This window comes from Trichechus manatus, unplaced genomic scaffold (genome assembly GCF_000243295.1).
Source record: "Trichechus manatus latirostris isolate Lorelei unplaced genomic scaffold, TriManLat1.0 scaffold00038, whole genome shotgun sequence".
Classification (NCBI taxonomy): Eukaryota; Metazoa; Chordata; class Mammalia; order Sirenia; family Trichechidae; genus Trichechus; species Trichechus manatus.
This window is the reverse complement of record NW_004443974.1, coordinates 14,543,690-14,564,732: the sequence shown is the minus strand read 5'-3', so window position 1 is coordinate 14,564,732 and position 21,043 is coordinate 14,543,690. Positions and strand designations below refer to the sequence as shown.

At 50.6% G+C, this 21,043-nt stretch overlaps 1 protein-coding gene across 1 annotated transcript in view; it reads right to left on the bottom strand.

The window, feature by feature from the left end:
- The window catches only part of NCS1 (neuronal calcium sensor 1), a 54,035-nt gene that overhangs the window by 10,507 nt on the left and 22,485 nt on the right, over positions 1-21,043 (bottom strand). The window contains exon 2 of the mRNA XM_004375759.2: positions 9,419-9,443. Coding sequence (XP_004375816.1) covers positions 9,419-9,443 — 25 coding nt within the window. The remainder of the gene's footprint in view (positions 1-9,418; positions 9,444-21,043) is intronic.

Genomic DNA, 21,043 nt, shown 5'->3' with positions numbered 1-21,043 from the left:
AACTGAAGACTCAAGGGAGCAATTAGTCCAAAGGACTAATGGACCACATGAACCACAGCCTACACGACCCTGAGACCAGAAGAACTAAGATGGTGCCCAACTACCGCTACCAACCGCTCTGACTGGGATTACAAGTGACGGCCCCAGACAGAGTGGGAGAAAAATGTAAAACAAAAGATCAAATTCAAAAAAAAGACCAGACTTACTGGTCCGACAGAGACTGGAGGAACCCCTGAGACTATGGCCCCTGGACCCCCTGCTAACTCAGAACTGAAGCCACTCCCGAAGTTCATCTTTCAGCCAAAGATTAGGCAGGCCTATAAGACAAACAATAACAAACGTGAGGTACGTGCTTCTTAGATCAGTCACGTATATGAGACCAAATGGGCAACACCTGCCGAAAAACAAAAACAAGAAGGCAGGACGGGACAGGAAAACTGGACTGATGGAACTGGGGAAGCTGGGGTGGAAAGGGAAAGAGGGAGAGAACTGATACAATGGGGAGACTGCAACCAACGTCATGAAACCATTTGTGTATAAAGTTTTGAATGAGAAACTAATCTGCTCTGTAAACTTTCACCTGAAGCACAACGACAAAAAGGTTTCTGGCTCAAATCTTCCCACCAGGGCATGGGACTCAGAGACAGGGAGAAGGAGCATTTCCGGGATAAGAGCTGGTCCATGAGCCTAGCCCCCAGGCCAGGATGGGTCCCATGCAGGGGGAAGAGACATGCCTGGTGCCAGGACACACTCCACTATTACCAGACCTCTCTGGATGCTGGGACAGTGGGAGATTATTTCCTCTATGTGCTTCTGCATACTTTCTAAGTTCTCTACAACAGACTGGTGTTACTTGAGTGATTCTCAAAGGTTATTAAAAACTATAATGATAAAATGCACCCAAAGGCCTCTCCTGGCTCCGTCCCTGCGGGTGGCTCACAGCACCAGCTCTCCGAGGAAGGAAGGCGGTGCCCTCAGGCAGCAGCTTCGAGAGCCATCAGCACTGTTAGCAGCTTTAATGGAGGGTAGTAGAGGAAGGCCAGCCTCAGTGGGAAGCTTTGGGAGGGGACTGTCTGGTTACCCCTGCAGAGGCTGTCACCGTCACTGCAGGGGCCCCAACCCCCTTCGATGCCATTAGCAGGAGCCCCAAGAAGCCCATGCCCACGAGGCAATGCCCATTAGGGTTGGCCTCAGTGGCGGCTCCAGCTTTCTCTTGCCACCCCCACACCCCACTCCTGTATCCCATACCCAGCCACAACTTCTAGAACTTGCCATGCCATCCCCAGCCTGCAAAGCACTTCCTCTTAATCCACTCATCCACCAAGTCCCAGCTTAGACATCACTTCCTCCAGGAAGCCACCCCAGCCCCCCAGGTCTGAGGCTGAGGGTCTCCTCTGCTCCTGACAACCAAGTACGTCCCCAGCACAGCAAGGATCACATTATATCATATTTGCCTAAGCTCAAGACCATCCTCCACCGACTGAGCTCCCTGATACCACTGTGCCCACTGCCCAGCACGGGGCCTGGCCCATAGCAGGGGTTCGGTCAATGTTTGTTCGATGAAATGAATGAATGTACAGACTGCCAGGCAGGGGCAGAGAGCCCAGGTGTCTGGCTCATAGGTGTCTTCCTCCAGAGCCCCATGAACAAGAACCTCTGGGCCAGAGGGCATGGGGTTGGGGGTGGGGCCTCCAGAGACCCTGGCCAGAACTTAAGAGCTCCAACGGGGATGATTAGAAAACCACAGATCTACTCCTACTCGTCTGTGTATTGATGAGGAATTGAAGGCCCAGTGAGGGGTGAGACTGGCCCAAAGGCACACAGCAAGTTGTCAGTAGAAACAGGGCTCAGACCCAAGGATCCTGCCCCCCAGGTTCCCCACCTCAACCACCCCTCCCAAGTGCCAGGCTGCACCGCCCCAGTGTAAGTGCATGGGTAAAACGCTAGATACCGAAACACTATGTAACCACATTGTTCAATATCAGAGGGTGCAGGGGGGCACCCAGTCGCCCCAGATGCCCAAATCACCCCACAAATCATCACAGCTCCGAGGCCAGGATTTTCTGTGATGGGTCCAATCCTCCTGTCCTCACTGGCTGGCTGAGTCAGCACACCCCAACCATGGCCTGCTCACACACCCCCACCCCCGGTGTGGATCCACACGCACACCCCCACACCACAGGCACCCCAGTAAGCGGCTGCCCCCTGTGAATTTCACGCCCATGAATTCCATCCCCAGGATGACTGGGAGACCTGACTCCATCCCCCACACCGGAGCCCAGGGCTCAGGTTCCAACAGGCCCGGCCTCCTCCCTCTCCTCCCGCCAGCCCCACCCTCTCTCCTGCAGACATGCTGCCGCCAAGGAACCGTGCACCCATGGTGGGCCCAGAGACATGGCCGTGTTCCAGGCCTGGCCCTGTCCTGACGCATAGTAGGAGGGACCCAGGACGATGCCCTTCCCTGCAACACAGTTCAGTTTCCCTGCTGGTAAAATGTGGGGTTTAGACTGGATCAGGATTTCTCCACCCAGGCATTATTGATATTGAGGTCTTTGATTGGGGTATTGTCCTATGCACTATAAGATGTTTGCAGCATCCCTGGCCTCTATCTCTTAGATGCTAGTAGTGCCCCTTGCCATTGTGACAACCAAAAATGTCACCCAATGTCCCCTGGAAGCAAAATCGCCCCCAGTGGTGAACTACTGGACTAATGGTCCCTGGGGACCCCCGGGAGCTCAGGATTTTGACTGACCTTCCAATGCTCTGTGATTCTAAGCCAGCTGAATTACAGCTACCATTTAGGGAGCAGCTACTGTGAGTGGGACACTTTCCAGGCATGATTTCACCAAATCATCTCAACAAGCTCAGGAGGCAAGTACTCTTATGTCTACTTTACAGATGGGGAAACTGAGGCCTAGAAAGGTTAAGTCCCCTCCTGGCTCAGGGCCTTCACGGCTACTTTCTTCTGCTCAACCCACTCTTTCCCTTCTTCCTGACATGGCTAACTCCTGCTCACCCTTCTGGTCTCAGCTTCTGATGCCCCTAGACTGGGTCTCTCCCCGGTACATGGACTTGAAGCCCCCAGTCCCCAGATTGGGCCTCTATAATGACTTGGGTAACTTCTCCCCAGTGCACAGCATGGTCCATAGAGGCAGGAGCCATATCATCTTGTGTACCCCAGAACCTGCAGGTCCCACCACTGTGCCTGGCACATAGAAGGTGCCCAGTAAGCGTTGAATGGAGTCACACAGTGAGAAAATGAGGTGGCTAGGACTGGAGCCTGGACCGTGCCACCACCTCCCTGCCTGATGGAGAGAGAGGGTCTGGGTCACCAACGTCTTGCCCATCTCCCCAGAAGCCCAGAGTCTCGGCAGAGGCTCAAAGCCCTCAGTGGTATCTTCTGCTTGATTCTGGACCCAGGGTAGGAATGACCGTAGTCTTGGATGGGCAGCACAGTTGCCAGCATGGTCAGGCTGGGAAGAGAGTGGAAAGCGGCAAGGAGCATGCTGGTATCACAATTCTCCCTGCAAACTGGCAACTCAGGGTGACTAGCAGAGTCAGCATTCCAGGGTGGGATCCTAAGGCCCAGACCCAGAAGTTTCAGACACCACAGAGGACAGATGCCCCTCTGAGTCCACCATGCAGGTCCCATGGTGAGCAGCTGCCCAGGTGTGCAGGGCGCTGCCTGAGCCAGGAGGGCACCCACTTCTGATAAGTGTTTCCAGTGTACAGTAGAGACAAGTGAGGGGGTGTTGTTATTATGATTAATCTCTGTGCTTATTGTTTCACTGGTTGCGTTACACATGCATACATTTTGCAATAAGAAAAAGGAGTTTAATTTGTTAAAAGCTTAAAGACCTAAACAAGATGGCTTCCAAATCAGACTCAGGTTTGATCCTGGCTCCACAGCTGACCTGTGGGACCCTGGGCAGGTGACTTTCCCCTCCTGAGCCTGAGTTCCCTCATCGGTGAAGTGAAAACCAATACAGCACTTACCTTGGGAAGTTAACAAAAAGGCTGCGCTAAGCGCTTGCTATGTGCCAAGCCCTAGACTGAGGACCCCACCACCACACACCAGAGCCGAGGCGCCATATCCAGTCACCCTCTGGGCTGCCCCATCCTGCCAGCTTTCCCAAGAAGGGGGTCCCAGCAACCCTGCCCCCAGGAAGTCCTTGCTAATACCTGACCTCCTCGTACATGGGCAGGGCCTTTCAGAGAAGTGCAAAGACCTCCTTGATGCCACTCCCCACCCATTAACTCAGCCTGAGGTATTTATATAGAGGCTGTACATCACACATCCTTGATGGAGAACAGGGTTCTTAACTCTTTGGGTGTCAGAGACCCCTCTGAGGATCAGATAACAAGCTATGGAACCAATCTCAGAAACAGGCATACCCGTGCATACTGCACACAGGATTTCCAGCCACGTGAATGAAGCAGCAGGTTTTGATACGGTGGACTGCGTTTGGAAAACATCTCCTCAAAACAGCGTGGAAAGGAGGAAAGAAAAACCTGAATTCAACACTGCATTCTTACACTTCTTTAAAAAGGAAGGGAAAGAAGAATTTGTCATTTCATAAAAATGTGGAAGGCTGAATGCCACTTGCAAAACACTCTCCAACTTGACGCAGCGCTTCCTCTCCCCACGCCTCCCACCCTTTCTCTCACGCCCCAACGGCGCCAATCTGGGCAAACACCTGTGTCACTGGAAGACTCCAAGCACCTTGTCTTCCCTAGTCCTGCTGTGCCCAGCAACCAGCATACTGTGAGTATGCAGTAAAGACTTGCTGAATGGATGGATGGATGGATGGATGAATGAACTCTCTCCACGACTCATGGGTCCAATTCCAGTTTCAACTCTAATTCTCTGAAGGCCCTGAGCAAGCCCCAACACTGTCAGGGTCCCAAAAAGGTTCCAGGCTGCCATAACTTTCTGGAACTCACTGGCTCTCAGTTCCCACAGAAATCTTACTCTCTGGAACCCTGCTTGAAGGAAAGTCCCAGGTCCCTCCATGCCAATGGGTAAATATTGCAGTGGGCTGCTTTCTGCAGTGTGAAAGGTGGGAAATAGATAACAAAGCATAACCCAAGCTGAAATCAGCCAAACGCAGCTGGGACTGTGCAGCAGCAGCCTTGGCAAATTGTTCTCCCATTATCTTTTCAAACAACTCCCTTCTCATCGCATTCCGTTTCCAGAGCTCCCTGGAGACCTGACTTCAGACAGTCTGGAGGAGGGACCCAAGCACATGGATGAGGATGCCTTCTCTTCTCCTCTGCCCCCATCACTGCCTCCCATTCTGTGGGGCTTCCCAGAATAAGACCCAGCAAGTCTGAGGCCCGACAGCCTGGGGAGGCAGAGGGAGCTGGACTCTGACCACACACACACAGCGCTGTGTGACCTGAGCAAGTGTCTCTACCCCTCTGAGCCTTAGTTTCTTCATCTGTAAAATGAGGCTACTTCTAAAACTTACCTCATGGCCCTGTTCTAAGTATTAGTGCAGTGCCTGGCCCACAGATGCCCAATGGTGGCTAGGATGAGGTTATTAATAAGAGGCTTGCCTCCTTACCCATGTCTGTGTAGGATGGTCTAGCATTGACAGCTGGCCCTGTTGAGGCGGCTGCAAAATTCCTCCTGCTTCCACCCACTGTTTTTGTTACAATACTGCTGGGTTATTTGGTTATTATAAAAGTAATACAACCATTACGGAACATTTGGAAAACAGAAAATATAAGAGAAAAAAAGGACTTGTAATCCATGATCCCCCACCCACCCCAACACACCCACTACCAGCCTGGGGCATGTCTCCTTCCCAACTTTGTTTTTCCCTCTGCACTTTTTCCATCATGCAATCATGTTGGACGTACTATTTGTGCCCTGCTGTTTTCACTCAGCGGTTACGTCAGCTTCATTTTCCGTGATTATGATTTTCACAGATATCACCTGTAAAGGCCCAGAAATGGCTGCAGTTTCTTAATCAGCCCCCATTGTCCTTCCTGACTTTCCACTAAAGTGAGTGGGGACCAAGATGGTCAAGCGTAAGGGATCAGGGGTGGCAGCAAGGGCCCCAGGCTGGCTGCAGATCCTGACGCTGGCTCAACCCCTCTGAGCCTTGGCTTCCTCCTGTGTCAAATACAGACAACTCCACCAGCAGCCCAGAGCGGGAGGAGTCCAGATGATGCCGTGGGATGCCTAGCTGGGAGCCTCAAGCATCACATCACTGTTACCTGGACTGCGCTCCTGACAACCTGGACCACTTCACCACCAGCCTCTCTAGGACTAGGGCAGGGACATGTCCCTGAGGGCCTGCAGGACCAGGGGGTGCGGCAGTCAAGGGGGCTAGACATAGCTTAAATGCCAGGGGCTTGAAACCCACCTCCCCTACCACTGGGCCCCCTGGGAGCTTGGGCAAGTCCTTCATCCCCTGAGGCTCAGTGTTCTTGACTGTGAAATGGGCGTGACAGGATCTTCACTGAGGATGAAACAAACCGGGCATGTCTGGGAAATGTCTGGGCCATCTCTCCAGGACAAACCTCACCCTCTTCCCTGCCTAGATCGGGTCCAGGTGGGCACAGCTCCTGGCGCCCCATCCCCAGGCCCCGTCCTGAGTCCCCTGAGGGAGATGCCACCCTAGAGCAACCATAGCAGTGGCCAGGGCCCAGGAGATGGGGACACCAGCTTCATATTTGTCCCTTGACTCCCTCTCAGTAACTCTAACCACTGACCTCCCCTGCCCCGACCCCCCTCAGGAGATGCTGGGCTTGCATGTGGTACCAGAACCTTCCTTGCTATATGTTCACTCAATCCTTGTTCAAATATTCACCCACCAGAGCGAGAGTTTAGGTTCTGGAGTCTCTCAGCCCCAACCCTGCTGCCTCTCAGCCGCAGACCTGGAAACTTTTCTGAGCCTCAGTTTCCTCATCTTCCACATGGGGATGATAAACCAGGCTGGCCTCCAGGGCAGCTCCCAGGAGTCGACAGCAGTGCATACTTGAAGCACCTAGGACGGTGCCTGTTGGATGCTGAGCACCCACTATGGCAGGCACTGGGGACATAGTAAGGAACAAGATAAAGGACAGCCGGGAGGCAGAGAGGGACATAAACGTTTAACGGCAACCCAAGGTGTCACATGGTGTGATGGGAGAAGCGCTGGTCTGTGCAGGTTAGAGGAGGCCCCTAACACAACCCGGGGGCACGGGGAGGCTTCTGGGAGGGAGGCCTGAAGGGTGAGGTGTTAGCCAGGCAAAGAGGAGGGAGAGTATACCAAGCAGACGGAACAGGCTGGGCAAAGATCAGGAAGCCCAGAGTAAGATGAGTTCAAGGAATAGACAGCTGTTCAGGCTGGCTGTAGGTGAACAGCAAAGGGCACAAGAGACAGCCATGAGGCAGGAGGAGTCAGCAGGGGCCATACCGAGCTGGACCTTGGAACCATGCCAGGGATGCGGACTGGACCTCGAGGGCCAGGGAGGGTGGAAGCAGAGCCTGGCATTCTAAGCCAGTTCCTTCAAATCAACCTCTCTTTCTCTGTCTATATAAATATAAATATAGAGACGTTATTAGTTGCCATCGAGTTGATTCCAACTCATGGTGACCCCATGTGTGCAGAGTAGAACTGCTCCATAGGGTTTTCAAGGCTCTGACCTTTAAGAAGCAGATCATCAGGACCGTCTTCCTAGGAGCGTCTCGGTGGGTTCAAACCACCACCTTTCGACCAGTAGTTTAATGCTTAACTGTTGGCGCCACCCAGGGACTCCTAATGAAATATTAAGCAATCATTGCTATGACAGTGTAGACAAGGGTTCTCATGTTTTCATTCGAAGAAAAAGTGCCCTCTGACTGCCGTGTGGGAAGGAGGAAAAGCACACACAGATGGCGATCCAGAAGGCTTCACGGAGAAGGCGATTTAGGCTGTGCCATAGGGTGGAAGAGGGCTCAGGTGGCCCAAAAAGGAGGGGTGAGGGAGAGCTGTGGGACAACAGCCCAGGGAGGAAGGATGGGCATTCCAGGAAGGGAGAGCTGATTGACAAAGGCTAGAAGCAGGAACATTTCTGGAATGCCCACTAGGGAAAGTGGAGAAGTGGGAAATGAGATTGGCATCAGGTCAGGGCCACACAGCCAGGCATAGGATGCCAAAAGATGGGCTGCTGCTCCCTCTACACTCTGCTCCCCTTGCCAGGATGCAGCCACTCATCAGCCAAGCTCCGCCCACTTGGCCTGGGTATCCATCAAGAGGTCAGCAGAGCTGGGCAGGCAGTCACAGCTCTGCACTCCCTGTAGCTTGGACTCTAGGACATGGAGCTGCAAGGGTGGCCCCTAGGGTCTATATACCTCAGGATGGGGAGCCCAGGCCCCATCCCACAGCAGAGAGGCACTAACCCAGGAGTCTCATAGCTTGGGGTCCTGGCAATAGCCTTGCTATGGCCTGGCTGTGTGATGGAGGGCCCACTCTGGGCCTCAGTTCCCCAATAAAGACTGGACTGAAGAACAGCAGCAATGACTGCCATCTCCTGGGCACTGTGCTATGCCCTTTGCATGAGATGTCCTGATACGTCATCATTCCTGTTGTACACATGGGGAAACTGAGGCTGAGAAGGGTTAAGTCACTTGCATAAGGTCACTCAGATAGGAACAGGCAAAGCCAGAACTCCAAAGTCTATTTCTAAACCACTGAGCTTTACTGGAAGTTCTCCAAGCTCTGCTCCTTGCTTCCCAAACTTCCCCCTACCCCCAGCTTAGTTCACCTTATAGTGTGAGCCTCCCCTGTGCTCTGCATTCGACAGTGACTCACGATATGCCACTCTCCTCCCCGAGACCCAGGGCAGGCATCACTAATCCATTACAGTCCTCGCTAATCACACACTGCAATATTTTCCATTGCTCCATGATATGCAGCCTCAGAATCCTTCTTAACACACCATGCCAGGCAGTTACTACGGATTAATTAGAGATGGCATCCAAGAGGAAACCTATGTGCCATCCTTGATCCAGTCTAATCAATCATTTTATAGGCAGGGTGACTGAGACCCAGAGAGGGGAAGAGACTTCTCAAGGCCAGAGGGTAAGTTAGTGACAAAGCCAGGCCTAGAACCCAGTCTTTTGACTTGTTTCTCATGAATCCCTCCCTTTGGTGAGTGGGGCCTGGAATTAACCCTTCAGGGGCTAGTGGTTATTACAGATACCATATAAGGTGAAAAATCACCAACACCCCAACACCACCCCTGACCCCAAGTCCACTAAAACTGTATATCAGCCCTGTGGGAACAAAAAGGAAGCTGGGGGCTGCCTAAACTGCTTTGTGGATGAGCCACTCTCGAGGGCCCCTCCACGTGCCCCTGTGCTGGGCAGCCAGACTGTGGTCCCCATCAGCGCAAAGGCCATACTCCCAGGCCTCTCACAGCTTGGAAAAAAATAGCCACTCACCACTGCTGGACTTCCTTCTCGGTAACTGCAAGAGAAAAGAGAAAAATAGCCTTTTAGCTCAGGGAGGTGCCACAGGGGACAGGCAGACCTTCACTGGGGAGCCCCCCTCCCTGCCCTCCCCACCCCACGGCCTGCCTGCCAGGTTGGGGGTGCTGGCCAGCTCTGAACAAGGAAATGCTCCCCTGGTGAACAATGCTGGTCAGGGGCTCTGTGTCTGGCTATCCCAGCAGGGGACAAAGACTACCCCCATCCCTCCTCATGCCTGCTGCTGCTGTCGTCACATCTGCCGAGAACACTCTCCCACATTCAGGGGTCCCTCGTCCTTGCGGTCCTGGGGCTGGGAAGGCAGGTTTGTCACTCCCAGGCCAACATTTGAGACATATTCTTTCCTCTCAGTCCCAGGAGACAAGACGGTCAGAGAAGGTGCTGCCCACCCCCTGCATGTGGGGGGCCCAGCAAGCCCCAACAGTACCCCTGCATCCTCCCCTCCTTGGCCATCCCTGCAGCCCCTCTCAGTGGTCAGTCCTGGGTTCTTTCACCAGTAAGACATGAACTGAACCATGACCCAAAAGCTGGAATAAGCCCTATAAAGTGGCTGAACCTCGAGCCAAGCCCAAATAGTCATTCTTTACTGAACCATGAGACAAACGAAAAAGAAAAAATGTTTTTTTCTGAAAAGTACTGAATTGGTTCAAGCTGGAACCAAACCAAAATTCTCTCTAAAATCACTGAACAAGAACAACAAACCACTTCCAAGGCCATACTCACACCCTGCCTCAGGAATGGGGCCTCGGTGGAGCTCCTCAAGCTCCCTGTGCCTCAGTTTCCTCATCTGCAAAGTGAGGATAATAGTAATAGCACCTGCCACCCAGAGCTGTCCTGGGAATTCAGTCACAGCAGGTGTGAAAGCTGTTGGGGGCCTGGCACTTGAATGTGCTCTATACAGCTCTGTGGAATGAATGAACGAATGAACAAATGAACAAACAAAAAAGCAAACGAAGGAACAAACAGCCAGGCGGGTGCTGGGTTGAGGTCAGGCAAGTACGGGAACTGGAAACCTTCCCAGCGAAGTGGGAAGGGAGGCCCAAGGGGGTGTCTTCAGTTGTTTGTGCCTAAGCAGACTTGGGGAGGCCGCTTTTCAAAAACTGCTCAAAGCAAGCTTATACCAACTGCCAAATACTGGGCGCCTGCTGCATGCCCAGATCTGTGCCCAGGGCGGGCCTCTGTGCTTTGGCTCGGCTACCCAAACAACAGCGCTGATAGAAGACAGCATTATTCTGCCCTAAATGGGGAAACCGAGGCACAGAGCAGCCAGTAAGTGGGGGATTGGGTCTTTGAACTCAGGTCTGTGGCTCCAGCCTCCCCAACCCACAGCCTGGAAGCCTCCACCGGGGCCCTCCTCATTAGCACTCTCCTCCCCACAAGCCCAAGTCAGAGACTGAGGACGAGACTCTTCCACAAAGAGGTCATTGATAAAAATCGAGGGTTGGAGATGCCAGTTACCTGGATGGCCAGACCTGGTATAAGAGAATACAATTTTCCAAGAGAAAGTTTTGGCAAATGATATGGGGTAGGACAGGGACAGACATGGGGGTGGAGAGGGAAGGTGTCCCTGGTCTAACCCAGGCTGGGTTGACCTGGCTCTGCCTAACCCACCCTTCCCCACCCCGTGAAGGACAGCAAGGGTCAAGGGGCCAATGCTGAAAGCCTGAACCTGAAGACGCAGGAGGCCCCTCAGAGCATCACTGGAAACTTGGGGGCATGTACCCTGGAGCCAGACTAGACTACCTGGGTTCAAATTCAGCTCCACAGCTTACTAGCTATGTGTCCTTGGGCAAATTATTTCCCTCTCTGAGCCTCAGTTTTCTCATCTGTAAGATTGATTTGTTCTAATGATTCAAGCATTTGCTGCTTGTCATGGATTGAATTAAGTCCCCCCCAAAAAATGTATGTTATCAATTTGGCTAGGCCATGATTCCCAGTATTGTGTTTGCCCTCCATTTTGTGATTGTAATTTTATGTTAAAGAGACTTAGGGTGGGATTGTAACACCACCCTTACCCAGGTCACATCCCTGATCCAGTGTAAAGGGAGTCTCCCTGGGGTGTGGCCTGTACCACCTTTTATCTTACAAGAGATAAAAGGAAAGGGAAGCAAGCAGAGAGTTGAGGACCTCATACCACCAAGAAAGCCGTGCTGGGAGCAGAGCACGTCCTTTGAACCCAGGGTCCCTGCGCAGAGAAGCTCCTAGTCCGGGGAAACACCGAAGAGAAGAAGGCTGACAGAGAGAGAGAAAAAGCCCTTCCCTGGAGATGACACCCTGAATTTGGACTTTTAGCCTACTTTGACTGTGAGGAAATAAACTTCTCTTCGTTAAAACCATCCACTTGTGGTATTTCTGTTATAGCAGCACTAGATGACTAAGACACTGAACAAGACCCTGCTGTTCATCTTCACAAGAATTCCATAAGTAAGCGTGATCTCCCAATGAGGAGACTGAGGTTCAGATAGTTCTGCTTACTTGCCCAGGGTCACCCTGCCAGAAGGGTGTCATGGTTTGAATTATGTCCCCCAAAAAATGTATGTATCAATTTGGCTGGGCCATGATTCCCAGAATTGTGTGGTTGGCCTCCATTTTGTGATTGTAATTTTATGCTAAAGAGGATTAGGGTGGGATTGTAACACCACCCTTACCCAGCTCACATCCCTGATCCAATGTAAAGGGAGTTTCCCTAGGGTGTGGCCTGCACCACCTTTTACCTTACCAGAGATAAAAGGAAAGGGAAGCAAGCAGACAGTTGGGGACCTCATATCATCAAGAAAGCCGTGCTGGGAGCAGAGCGCGTCCTTTGAACCCGGGGTCCCTGCGCAGAGAAGCTCCTAGTCCGGGGATACACTGAAGAGAAGGCCGACAGACAGAGAGAAAAAGACTTTCCCTGGAGCTGACGCCTGAATTTGGACTTTTAGCCTACTTTGACTGTGAGGAAATAAACTTCTCTTCGTTAAAACCATCCACTTGTGGTATTTCTGTTAGAGCAGCACTAGATAACTAAGACAAAAGTGTAGTGTCGGAACTGTGCCTCTAGAGCCCAGGATGGATGCCAATTAAGCACCCTCTCTCACCCCACCCCCACCCACCCCAAAACTGCCAATGAGGCTATATGACCTTGTGTGATCTTGGCAAGGGGCAGCATCACGTGACACACATAGCAGGAGCTGAGTGGCAGGGGCTTGGGTGGCAGGTCCACTGCTGGCCTTAGGCAGCCTTTGGCTTCACAGGACCAGAGAGGCGTTCCTTGAGACCCTCCCTCGTAGACCCCAAGCAGCCTTTCCCAGAGTCTCTCTGCCTCCAGCCTCCCCTGTCCCCCAGGCCAAGTCCCCAGAATGCAGCTGCCATGGGAAGTAGGGCAGGCACACGCTTGACTGCCCTTCCACCCCACACCTTAAAACTGTCCTCAACACAGAAGACTGGGTGATCTGCAGGCAGCAAAGCCCCAGAGGTAGAGGAGCAAAGCTGGGGTAGAGGAGACAAGCCCTGCCCACCAGCTGCTTTAAGCAGCTAGCTAACCTTTAATAAACAGTTGAGGCCTTCAGGTATCCCCTGGCACTGCACCAAGGCTGGCAGCTCTTAATTGCTTCACAGCCTGGAGCCTCCGAGAGCCTTGGAGAGCAGCCCTCTGGGGGCCTGGCCCCTGCTCCCAGCCTCTCCACCAGCCAGGAGTTCCAGACAGGGTCAGGCAGCCGCCTACTTACCAGCTACCACCTCAACCTTGAGGTGAGTCCTGTGAGCCTCGCTGTAACAGGTGAGGAAGCCAAGGCTTGGGGAGACAACCTAAGCGATGTACCAGAGGTCACAGCCAAAAACAAGCATAGCAGGACCTCAGCCCAGGTCTGCCCAATGTCAAGGTCTATGTTCTTAACATTCTGTCTGGGTTTCCAGAAGGCCAGCCATTCCCATACCACCTATGAGTCACACAGGATTTTTCTTTAAAAAATCTTTGTTTTTACTTACTTGCCTCATCCACCTTCTGTCTAAGCAATAATATCCCCAAAATTACCAGTGACATGCGCTCATTGTATTTTCCTTAATACACAACAAAAATATAACTATTAAAATAAAAAATGATTGGCCTTGATCAAATCTGGCATCCTCAGTCACAAATCAACTCTCCATCATGTGCCCCCAGTTGGATGCAGTTGGAAGGACACACTATCCATGGAGTTCTCCTGCCAAAAATACTTAACCTGAATCATGAGGACATAATCAGACAAATTCAGAATGCAGGACATTCTACAAGAAGGTTGGCCAGACACTTCAAGAAGTCAGTGTCCCCCAACAAGGCTAGCATTAATCCAGAAAACACAAAATAACAAACGCTGGAGAGGTTGTGGAGAGACTGGAACACTGTTGGTGGGAATGTAAAATGGTACAACCACTTTGGAAATCTATTTGGTGCTTCCTTAAAAAGCTAGAAATAGAAGTACCATACAATCCAGCTATCCGGTTCCTTGGAATATACCCTAGAGAAATAAGAGCCGTCACACGAATAGATATATGCACACCCATGTTCATCGCAGCACTGTTCACAATAGCCAAAGGATGGAAGCAACCTAAGTGCCCATCGATGGATGAATGGATAAACAAACTATGGTATATCCACGTAACGATAAAGAACAATGATGAAGTTGTGAAACATCGTATAACTTGGTGGAAGTTAGAACTTATGCTGAGTGAATTTAGTCAGGCACAGAAGGACAAATACTGTATAAGACCACTATTATAAGAATTCAAGAAAAGGTTTCAACACAGAAGAAAACCTTCTTTGATGGTTATGGGGGTGGGGAGGGAGGGTGAGGGTTATTCACTAACTAGATAGTAGATAAGAATCATCTTAGGTGAAGGGAAGGACAGCACACACTACAGGGGAAGCCAGCACAACTGGACTAAACCAAAGCTAAGAAGTTTCCTCAATATAATCAAACACTTTGAGAGACAGAGTAGCAGGGATGTGGGGTGTGGAGACCATGCTTTCAGGGGACATCTATGTCAACTGGCATAACAAAGCTTATTAAGAAAATGTTCTGCTTCCTACTTTGGTGAGTGGTGTCTGGGGTCTTAAAAGCTTGCAAGCGGCCATCTAAGATGCATCAATTGGTCCCAACCACTTGGAGTAAAGGAGAACGAAGAACACTGAAGACACAAGGAAAGTATAGGCCCAAGAGACAGAATGGGTCACATAAACCAGAGACTTCATCAGCCTGAGACCAGAAGAACTTGATGGTGCCCAGCTACCAACAGTGAACGTCCTGACAGGGAACACAACAGAGGGTCCCTGATGCAGCAGTAGAACGAAGGGATGCAGAACTCAAATACTACTAAGAAGACCAGACTTAATGGTCTGACTAAGACTTGAGGCACCCCGGAAAGCATGGCCCCTGGTCTCTCCATCGCCCCAGAACTAAAACAATTTCTGAGGCCAACTCTTCAGACAGGGATTGGACTGGACTGTGGGACATAAAGTGATACTCGTGAAGAATGTGCCTCTTAGACAAGTAGATATAAGAGACCAAAGGGGCGGCTTATGTCCAGGGGAAGGCAAAGAGAGTAAGGAGCTGGTTGAATGTTCATGGGGAACCAGGGGCGGAGGGGAGGAGTGTGCTGTCGCAGAATGGGGTGAACAGTTGGGGTCTCATAACAATGTATGTTTAAAAAAAAAAATCTGTATGGGAGACTAACTTGAAATGTAAACTTCATTTAATTACATCAATAAAAAAAAAAAAAAAGTCAGTGCCATGAAAGACAAAACAAGCCGGGGGACTGTTCTAGAAGGGACCAAAGAGACAAGGCAACCATGTATCCCTATGTTCACTGCACCGCTATTCACAATAGCCAAAAAGTGAAAACAGCCTAAATGTCCATCAACAGATGAATGAATAAGCAAAATGCGGTACATACATACAACGGAGTATGTATTACTCAGCCATAAGGAGAGATGAAGTCCAGACACATGTTATAACATGGATGAACCTTGAAAACATGCTAAATGGAAATAAGTCAGACTCAAAAGGACAAATATTGTATGATCCCACTTATATGAAGTATCTAGATTAGGCAGGTGTATGGAGACCAAAGTTTATTATGGGTACCAGGGGTGGGCATGAGGGAGGGGAAAACGGGGATTCCTTGCTTAGGGGATACTGATGGGAAAACAACAAAATTAATATCACTGAACTGTATACGTGAAGAATGTTACAATGTTAAACGTTTTGTTAAATATATATTTGTTGTTGTTAGTTGCCACTGAGTCGACCCCATGTATGCAGAGTAAAACTGCTCCATAGGCACTAATTTATGAATGAATACAAAGGTTGATAGATATGCCAAGAGGTGTGGGAGGGTATAAGGGAACATATCCACCTGCAGATACAGGTTTGGTGGTGGATACTTCTACATACATAACTGTAGGTACTGCTTATATATTAATATAGACAGTAGAGCATACAAGTGCCACAGTCAGGGCAACTTCTTAGATATAACCAAACACATTGTGGGACAAAGTTCCTAGGCTCAAACGCAAAGGACCACAGACTTGGGGGACATCTATAACAACTGGCACAACATAGTTCATAAAAACAAAGTTCTGCATCCTACTTTGGTGAATAGTATCTGAGATCTTAACAGCTTGCGAGCAGCCATCTAAAATACAACTGTTGATCTCTTACCGTTGGGAGCAAAGGAGAATTAAGTAAACCAAAGACCCAAGGGAACAATTTGTCCAAAGGACTAACAGACCACATGATCCACGGCCTACCCAACCCTGAGACCAGAAGAACTAGATGGTGCCCGGCTATTACTACCGACCGCTCTGACCGGGATCACAACAGAGGGTCCTGGACAGAGCAGGAGAAAAATTGCAGAACAAAAAATCAAATTCATAAAAAATACCAGACTTACTGGTCTGACAGAGACTGGAGGAACCCCTAAGACTGTGGCCCTAAGACACCCTTCTGAACTGGAACTGAAGCCATTCCCAGAGACCACCCTTCAGCCAAACCAGAGACAGGCCCATAAAATAAACACCACCACCCGAGAGGACCGTACTCCTTAGAACAATTAGAACAATCAATTATACGAGATCAAAACAGCAACATTTGCTCAAAAGCAAACGTAAGAAGTCAGGAAGGGGTAGCAATTAAGGATGAAAGGAAACGGGGAACCCAGGATGGAAATGGGGAGAGTGCTGGCACACTGTGGGGAATGAAACCAATGTCAGGGAACACTTTACAAACTATCGAATGGGAAACTAATTTGCTCTGAAAACTTTCACCCAATGTACAATAAATTTTTTTTTTTAATGTGGATGTTTTCAATTAAAAAAAAAAAAACTGCTCTGTGGGGTTTTCAAGGCTGTAACCTTTCAAAAGCCGGTTGCCAGGCCTTCCTCCTGAGGCAACTCTGGATAGGTTCGAACTACCAACCTTACGGTTTGTAGTCCAGTGCTTAACCATTTGTGCCACCCAGCTGCCATCATATATACTTACCACAATTTAAAAAAAAAAAAAAAAGACAAAGAGAAAGATAAGGCAACAAGTGCAATCCTGGATTAAACCCTAGATTGGGAGGGAAGATATAGCTGTAAGGGATGTTATTGGGACAACTAGGGAACTAAATCACGGACAGACTGGCTATGAGATGCTGTTGTGGGATCGCTGTTGATTTTCTTAGGAGTGGTAATAATAGCACTGAGGTTGTATAGAAGAATGTCCTTATTCTTTGGAGACGTGCACTGAAGTATTTAGGAGTAAAGGGTCAGGTCTGCAGTTTCTTGTGAAACAGTTCAGAAAAACACTCATATATATTATTAAGAGAGAGGACACAAACGTGGCAAAAATGCTGACAGCTGGTGAATCTAGATGAAGGGTATCCAGGTGTTCACTGCACTATTATTTCAATGTTTCTCTAGATTTTTCAAAATAAAAAGCTGAGGGAAACAATTGCCCTTGTCACCCCATAACCATCTCAAACTCCACTAACAGGACACATGCCTATGTGTGCCCCCTACTGCCCCATCCCACACTGGGCCTCTCATGAGGGCTGGGGGTCCTGCCCAGGCACCATCTCCCAGCAGCTCCAACCACCACAAGCACCAGGAGGGGGTAAGGGGCTGGGGGACAATTCCTGCGTCCAGCTTCCCTCTGCCTGTACTCTTGGCCCAAATACCAAAGCAACATTCCTGGGCTCAGGCTCCCCAGCTGGGTCCCATCCCCCCTCCTCCCAGAGCTTCTGGGCTCAGGATCCAGAGCCCAAGGCCCCAGCAGGGACAAAGGCTAATCTCAGTGGTGCAACAAGCCCCTTGGGGCCCCTGTCCACACCCTAACCTAGTGAACCCCTCTTATAGGTTGAATTGTGTTTCCCAAAAAGATATGTTGAAGTCCTAAGCTCTGGTACCTGTGAATGTGACCTTGTTTGGAAATAGAATCTTTGAAGATGCTATTAGTTAACCTGGGGTCATACTGGAATAGGATGGGTCCTGATCCAATATGGAAACCCTGGTGGGGTAGTGGTTAAGTGCTATGGCTGCTAACCAAAAGGTTGGCAGTTCAAATCTACCAGGCACTCCTTGGAAACTCTATGGGGCAGTTCTACTCTGTCCTATAGGGTCGCTATGAGTTGGAATCGACTAGAGGGCAACAGGTTTGGTTTGGTAGGTTTTGTTAATCCAATATGGAGCCCGAGTGGTGTAGTGGTTAAGGCACTCGGCTGCTAACTGAAAGGTCAGCAGTTCAAACCCACCAGCTGCTCCACAGGAGAAAGATGTGGCAATCTGCTTCCATAAAGATTTACATCCTTGGAAACCCTATGGGGCACTTCTACTCTATCTTATGGGTTGCTATGAGTTGGAATCGACTCGACAGCAGTGGTTTTTTTTTTGTTTTTTGTTTTTTAGGTTAATCCAATATGTCTGGTGCCCTTATTAAAAAAGGAGACGAGACACAGAGACAGACAGAACAGGAAGACAGCCGTGTGAAGTTGTTCACAGAAGTGCCTCTACAAGCCAAACAGTGCCTAGGACTGCAAGGAACCACCAGAAGCTAGAAGAGGCAAGAAAGGATCCTCCCCTAGAGCTTCAGAGAGCATGGCCCACAGACACCTTCATGTCAGACTTCTGGCCTCCAGAACTGAGAGAGAACACATTCCTGTTGTTTGCAGCCACCCAGCTTGTGGCAGTTTGTTACAGCAGCCCCAGAAAATGAATACATACCCCTTCAATCTCTTCTGACTATTTCTGCCCCCAGGCCTTTGTACCTGCTTTTCCTTCTGCCTCTTTCACCTGGGTATCCCCTATTCATCTCTCAAGTCCCAGCTGAGATATCCCTTTTCTGGGACACCCTCCTGACCCTACCATGTCCCCCTTGGAAGCCCTCCACATATACAGGAATCACTGCTTTACATGTAGTCTGTCTTCCCATAGGATCCAGGACAGAAGAACAGAGGGGGCCCTGCCTGACCTGGGCAGAGCAGAGGGGAGGGCAGTGGCAAAGCATAGTGGTCCACAGAAAGGGCTCTGGGGTCAGCTGGCCAGTACTCCAGGCCAGGTTCCCTGATCCTTCTGATTATGTGGCCTTGGGAAAAAGACTCCACATCTCTGAGCCTTGGTTTGCTCATCTGTAAAATGGGACAAATAGTAGGCTCTATCTCACAGAATTGTTGGGAGATTTCACTGAGAGGATACACTTAAAAGGGCTTGGCACAAAGTCTGGTGCCCAGCAAGTGCTCAATCCAAACCAAGTAAACCCACCGCTGTCAAGCCAATTTGATTCTGACTCATAGCAACCTTGCAGGACAGAGTAGAGCTGCCCTATAGAGTTTCCAAGGCTGTAAATCTTTACAAAAGCAGACTGCTACATCTTTCTCCCATGGAGCAGCTGGTGGATTTGAACTGCCGACCTTTGGTTAGCAGCCAAGCACTCAACTACTGTGCCACCAAGGCTCAAGTGCTCAATAGAAGCACTTTTTTTCTCACTTTTCCAGCTGGATGCTAAACAGAGGACAACATACTTCCCCCGCTCATCCTAGCATCTTCCTCGGAACCCAGCCCAGTGTCCTGCACACAGGAGGCAGAGAATAAACTTTGTTGATTTCCCCACTATCCCCAAGCCACTTGGCTGGGTTTGGAACATCCTAAAACTTTGTTCCTCACAACACGTTTACCTTCACAATTACACCTGGCTTTGGCCAGTTTTTAAAATGAGCTGCCTTTCTCCAGCACACGCTTGCCTCCAGGCAAGAAAGGCCCAAACTCATTAGGAAGCGAGGGTTTAAAACGTACTCTGGGAAATCCTCAAGGTGGACTAGCCACACTCTCCACATGGCTGGAACAGTGGAAGGCTCTGAGTCCTCACTCTGTCTTGAACTTATAGGCTGGGTTACTCCAAATAAGCTACTTAACCTCTCTGAGCCTCAGAGTCCTCAACTGTAGGAAAACCAAACCCAACCCACGGTCATTGGGTCAATTCCAATTCATAACGGGGTATAAAGTCCTACCAGGAGGAGCCATTGGGAGGAGTTCTTGGGAAGTAGATACGAGATTCCCCAGCTTTGAGCCAGGCATAGAGCCATGAGAGAGGAGGGCTGTGCGTCCACTCTCCTCCCCCTCCCCCACTTATCTCTGTGTGAAGTGGTGGGGGGTAGGAGGGCGCAGAGAGGGAGGAGGGGGCCAGCTGGGGTCTGAGTGGGGTGGTGGCCCGAGCTGGTCCACTGACACCAGGCCCATACCCCCAAGGCCCGGTGGGGGCACTGCAGAGCCTGCAGCCTCCTCCCTGCTTCTCAGGCTGCTCCCCACCCACCTCCCCTCCACACAGCTCTTGTCTGCCAGGAAGGAACATACGAGCCAGTCCCAGGAGCCCAGGATAAATGTTGAGTCTGATTTTGATTTCCCTAAAGCAAAATACCTCTCTTCTGACTGAAGCTCAGCTCAAACACGGTGGGAACAGAAAGCAGGGGCTGGCGGCCCCCACAGAGGCTCTTGTTGCAGCAGGAGGGATGGTGGGCAGACTGGGAGCCATTACTGGCCTTGTCAGCCATCCGCTCCTGTGCCTCCCCCAGACCCACCCCCATCAGCAAGGGGGACTCTCAGACTTGATTAACACAAAAAGAGAATGTTGGGGACATTTAGGCCTAGCCACCAGAGACCTCTCATTACTGAAGGGACACTCCTTTTAGTCCTGACTTCTCCAACTGCTTGACCGCCCCTCCTTCCAGAAGTGTAGCTTGCCTGGGCCTCCCTCTCCTGGTTTCCTCCCTCCTTACTGGCTCCAACCAGTCTCCAGGCCTCTCCTTCTTTGCCTCCAAATGCAGGCTCCTCGGATTCCCTCCCCAACACCCTCTTCGTGCCTTCTGCGCCCTTGATGTCCAGGCTCCTCTCCAGCAGGGGGCCTCCTCTAAGACAGGCCAGGGGCCTCTCATGCTCCACAAGGCCCAAAGGGACCCCCTCCTCAGACCAGACCTCCTCCTCCCAGACCCCCATCCCATGAATGCCCCTCTTCCTGCCCTACCAGGCAGCCCCACACCAACTGCAAACAAGCCCCATCCATGCTGGCTGTCTTGAGTACACCCTAGTCCCCC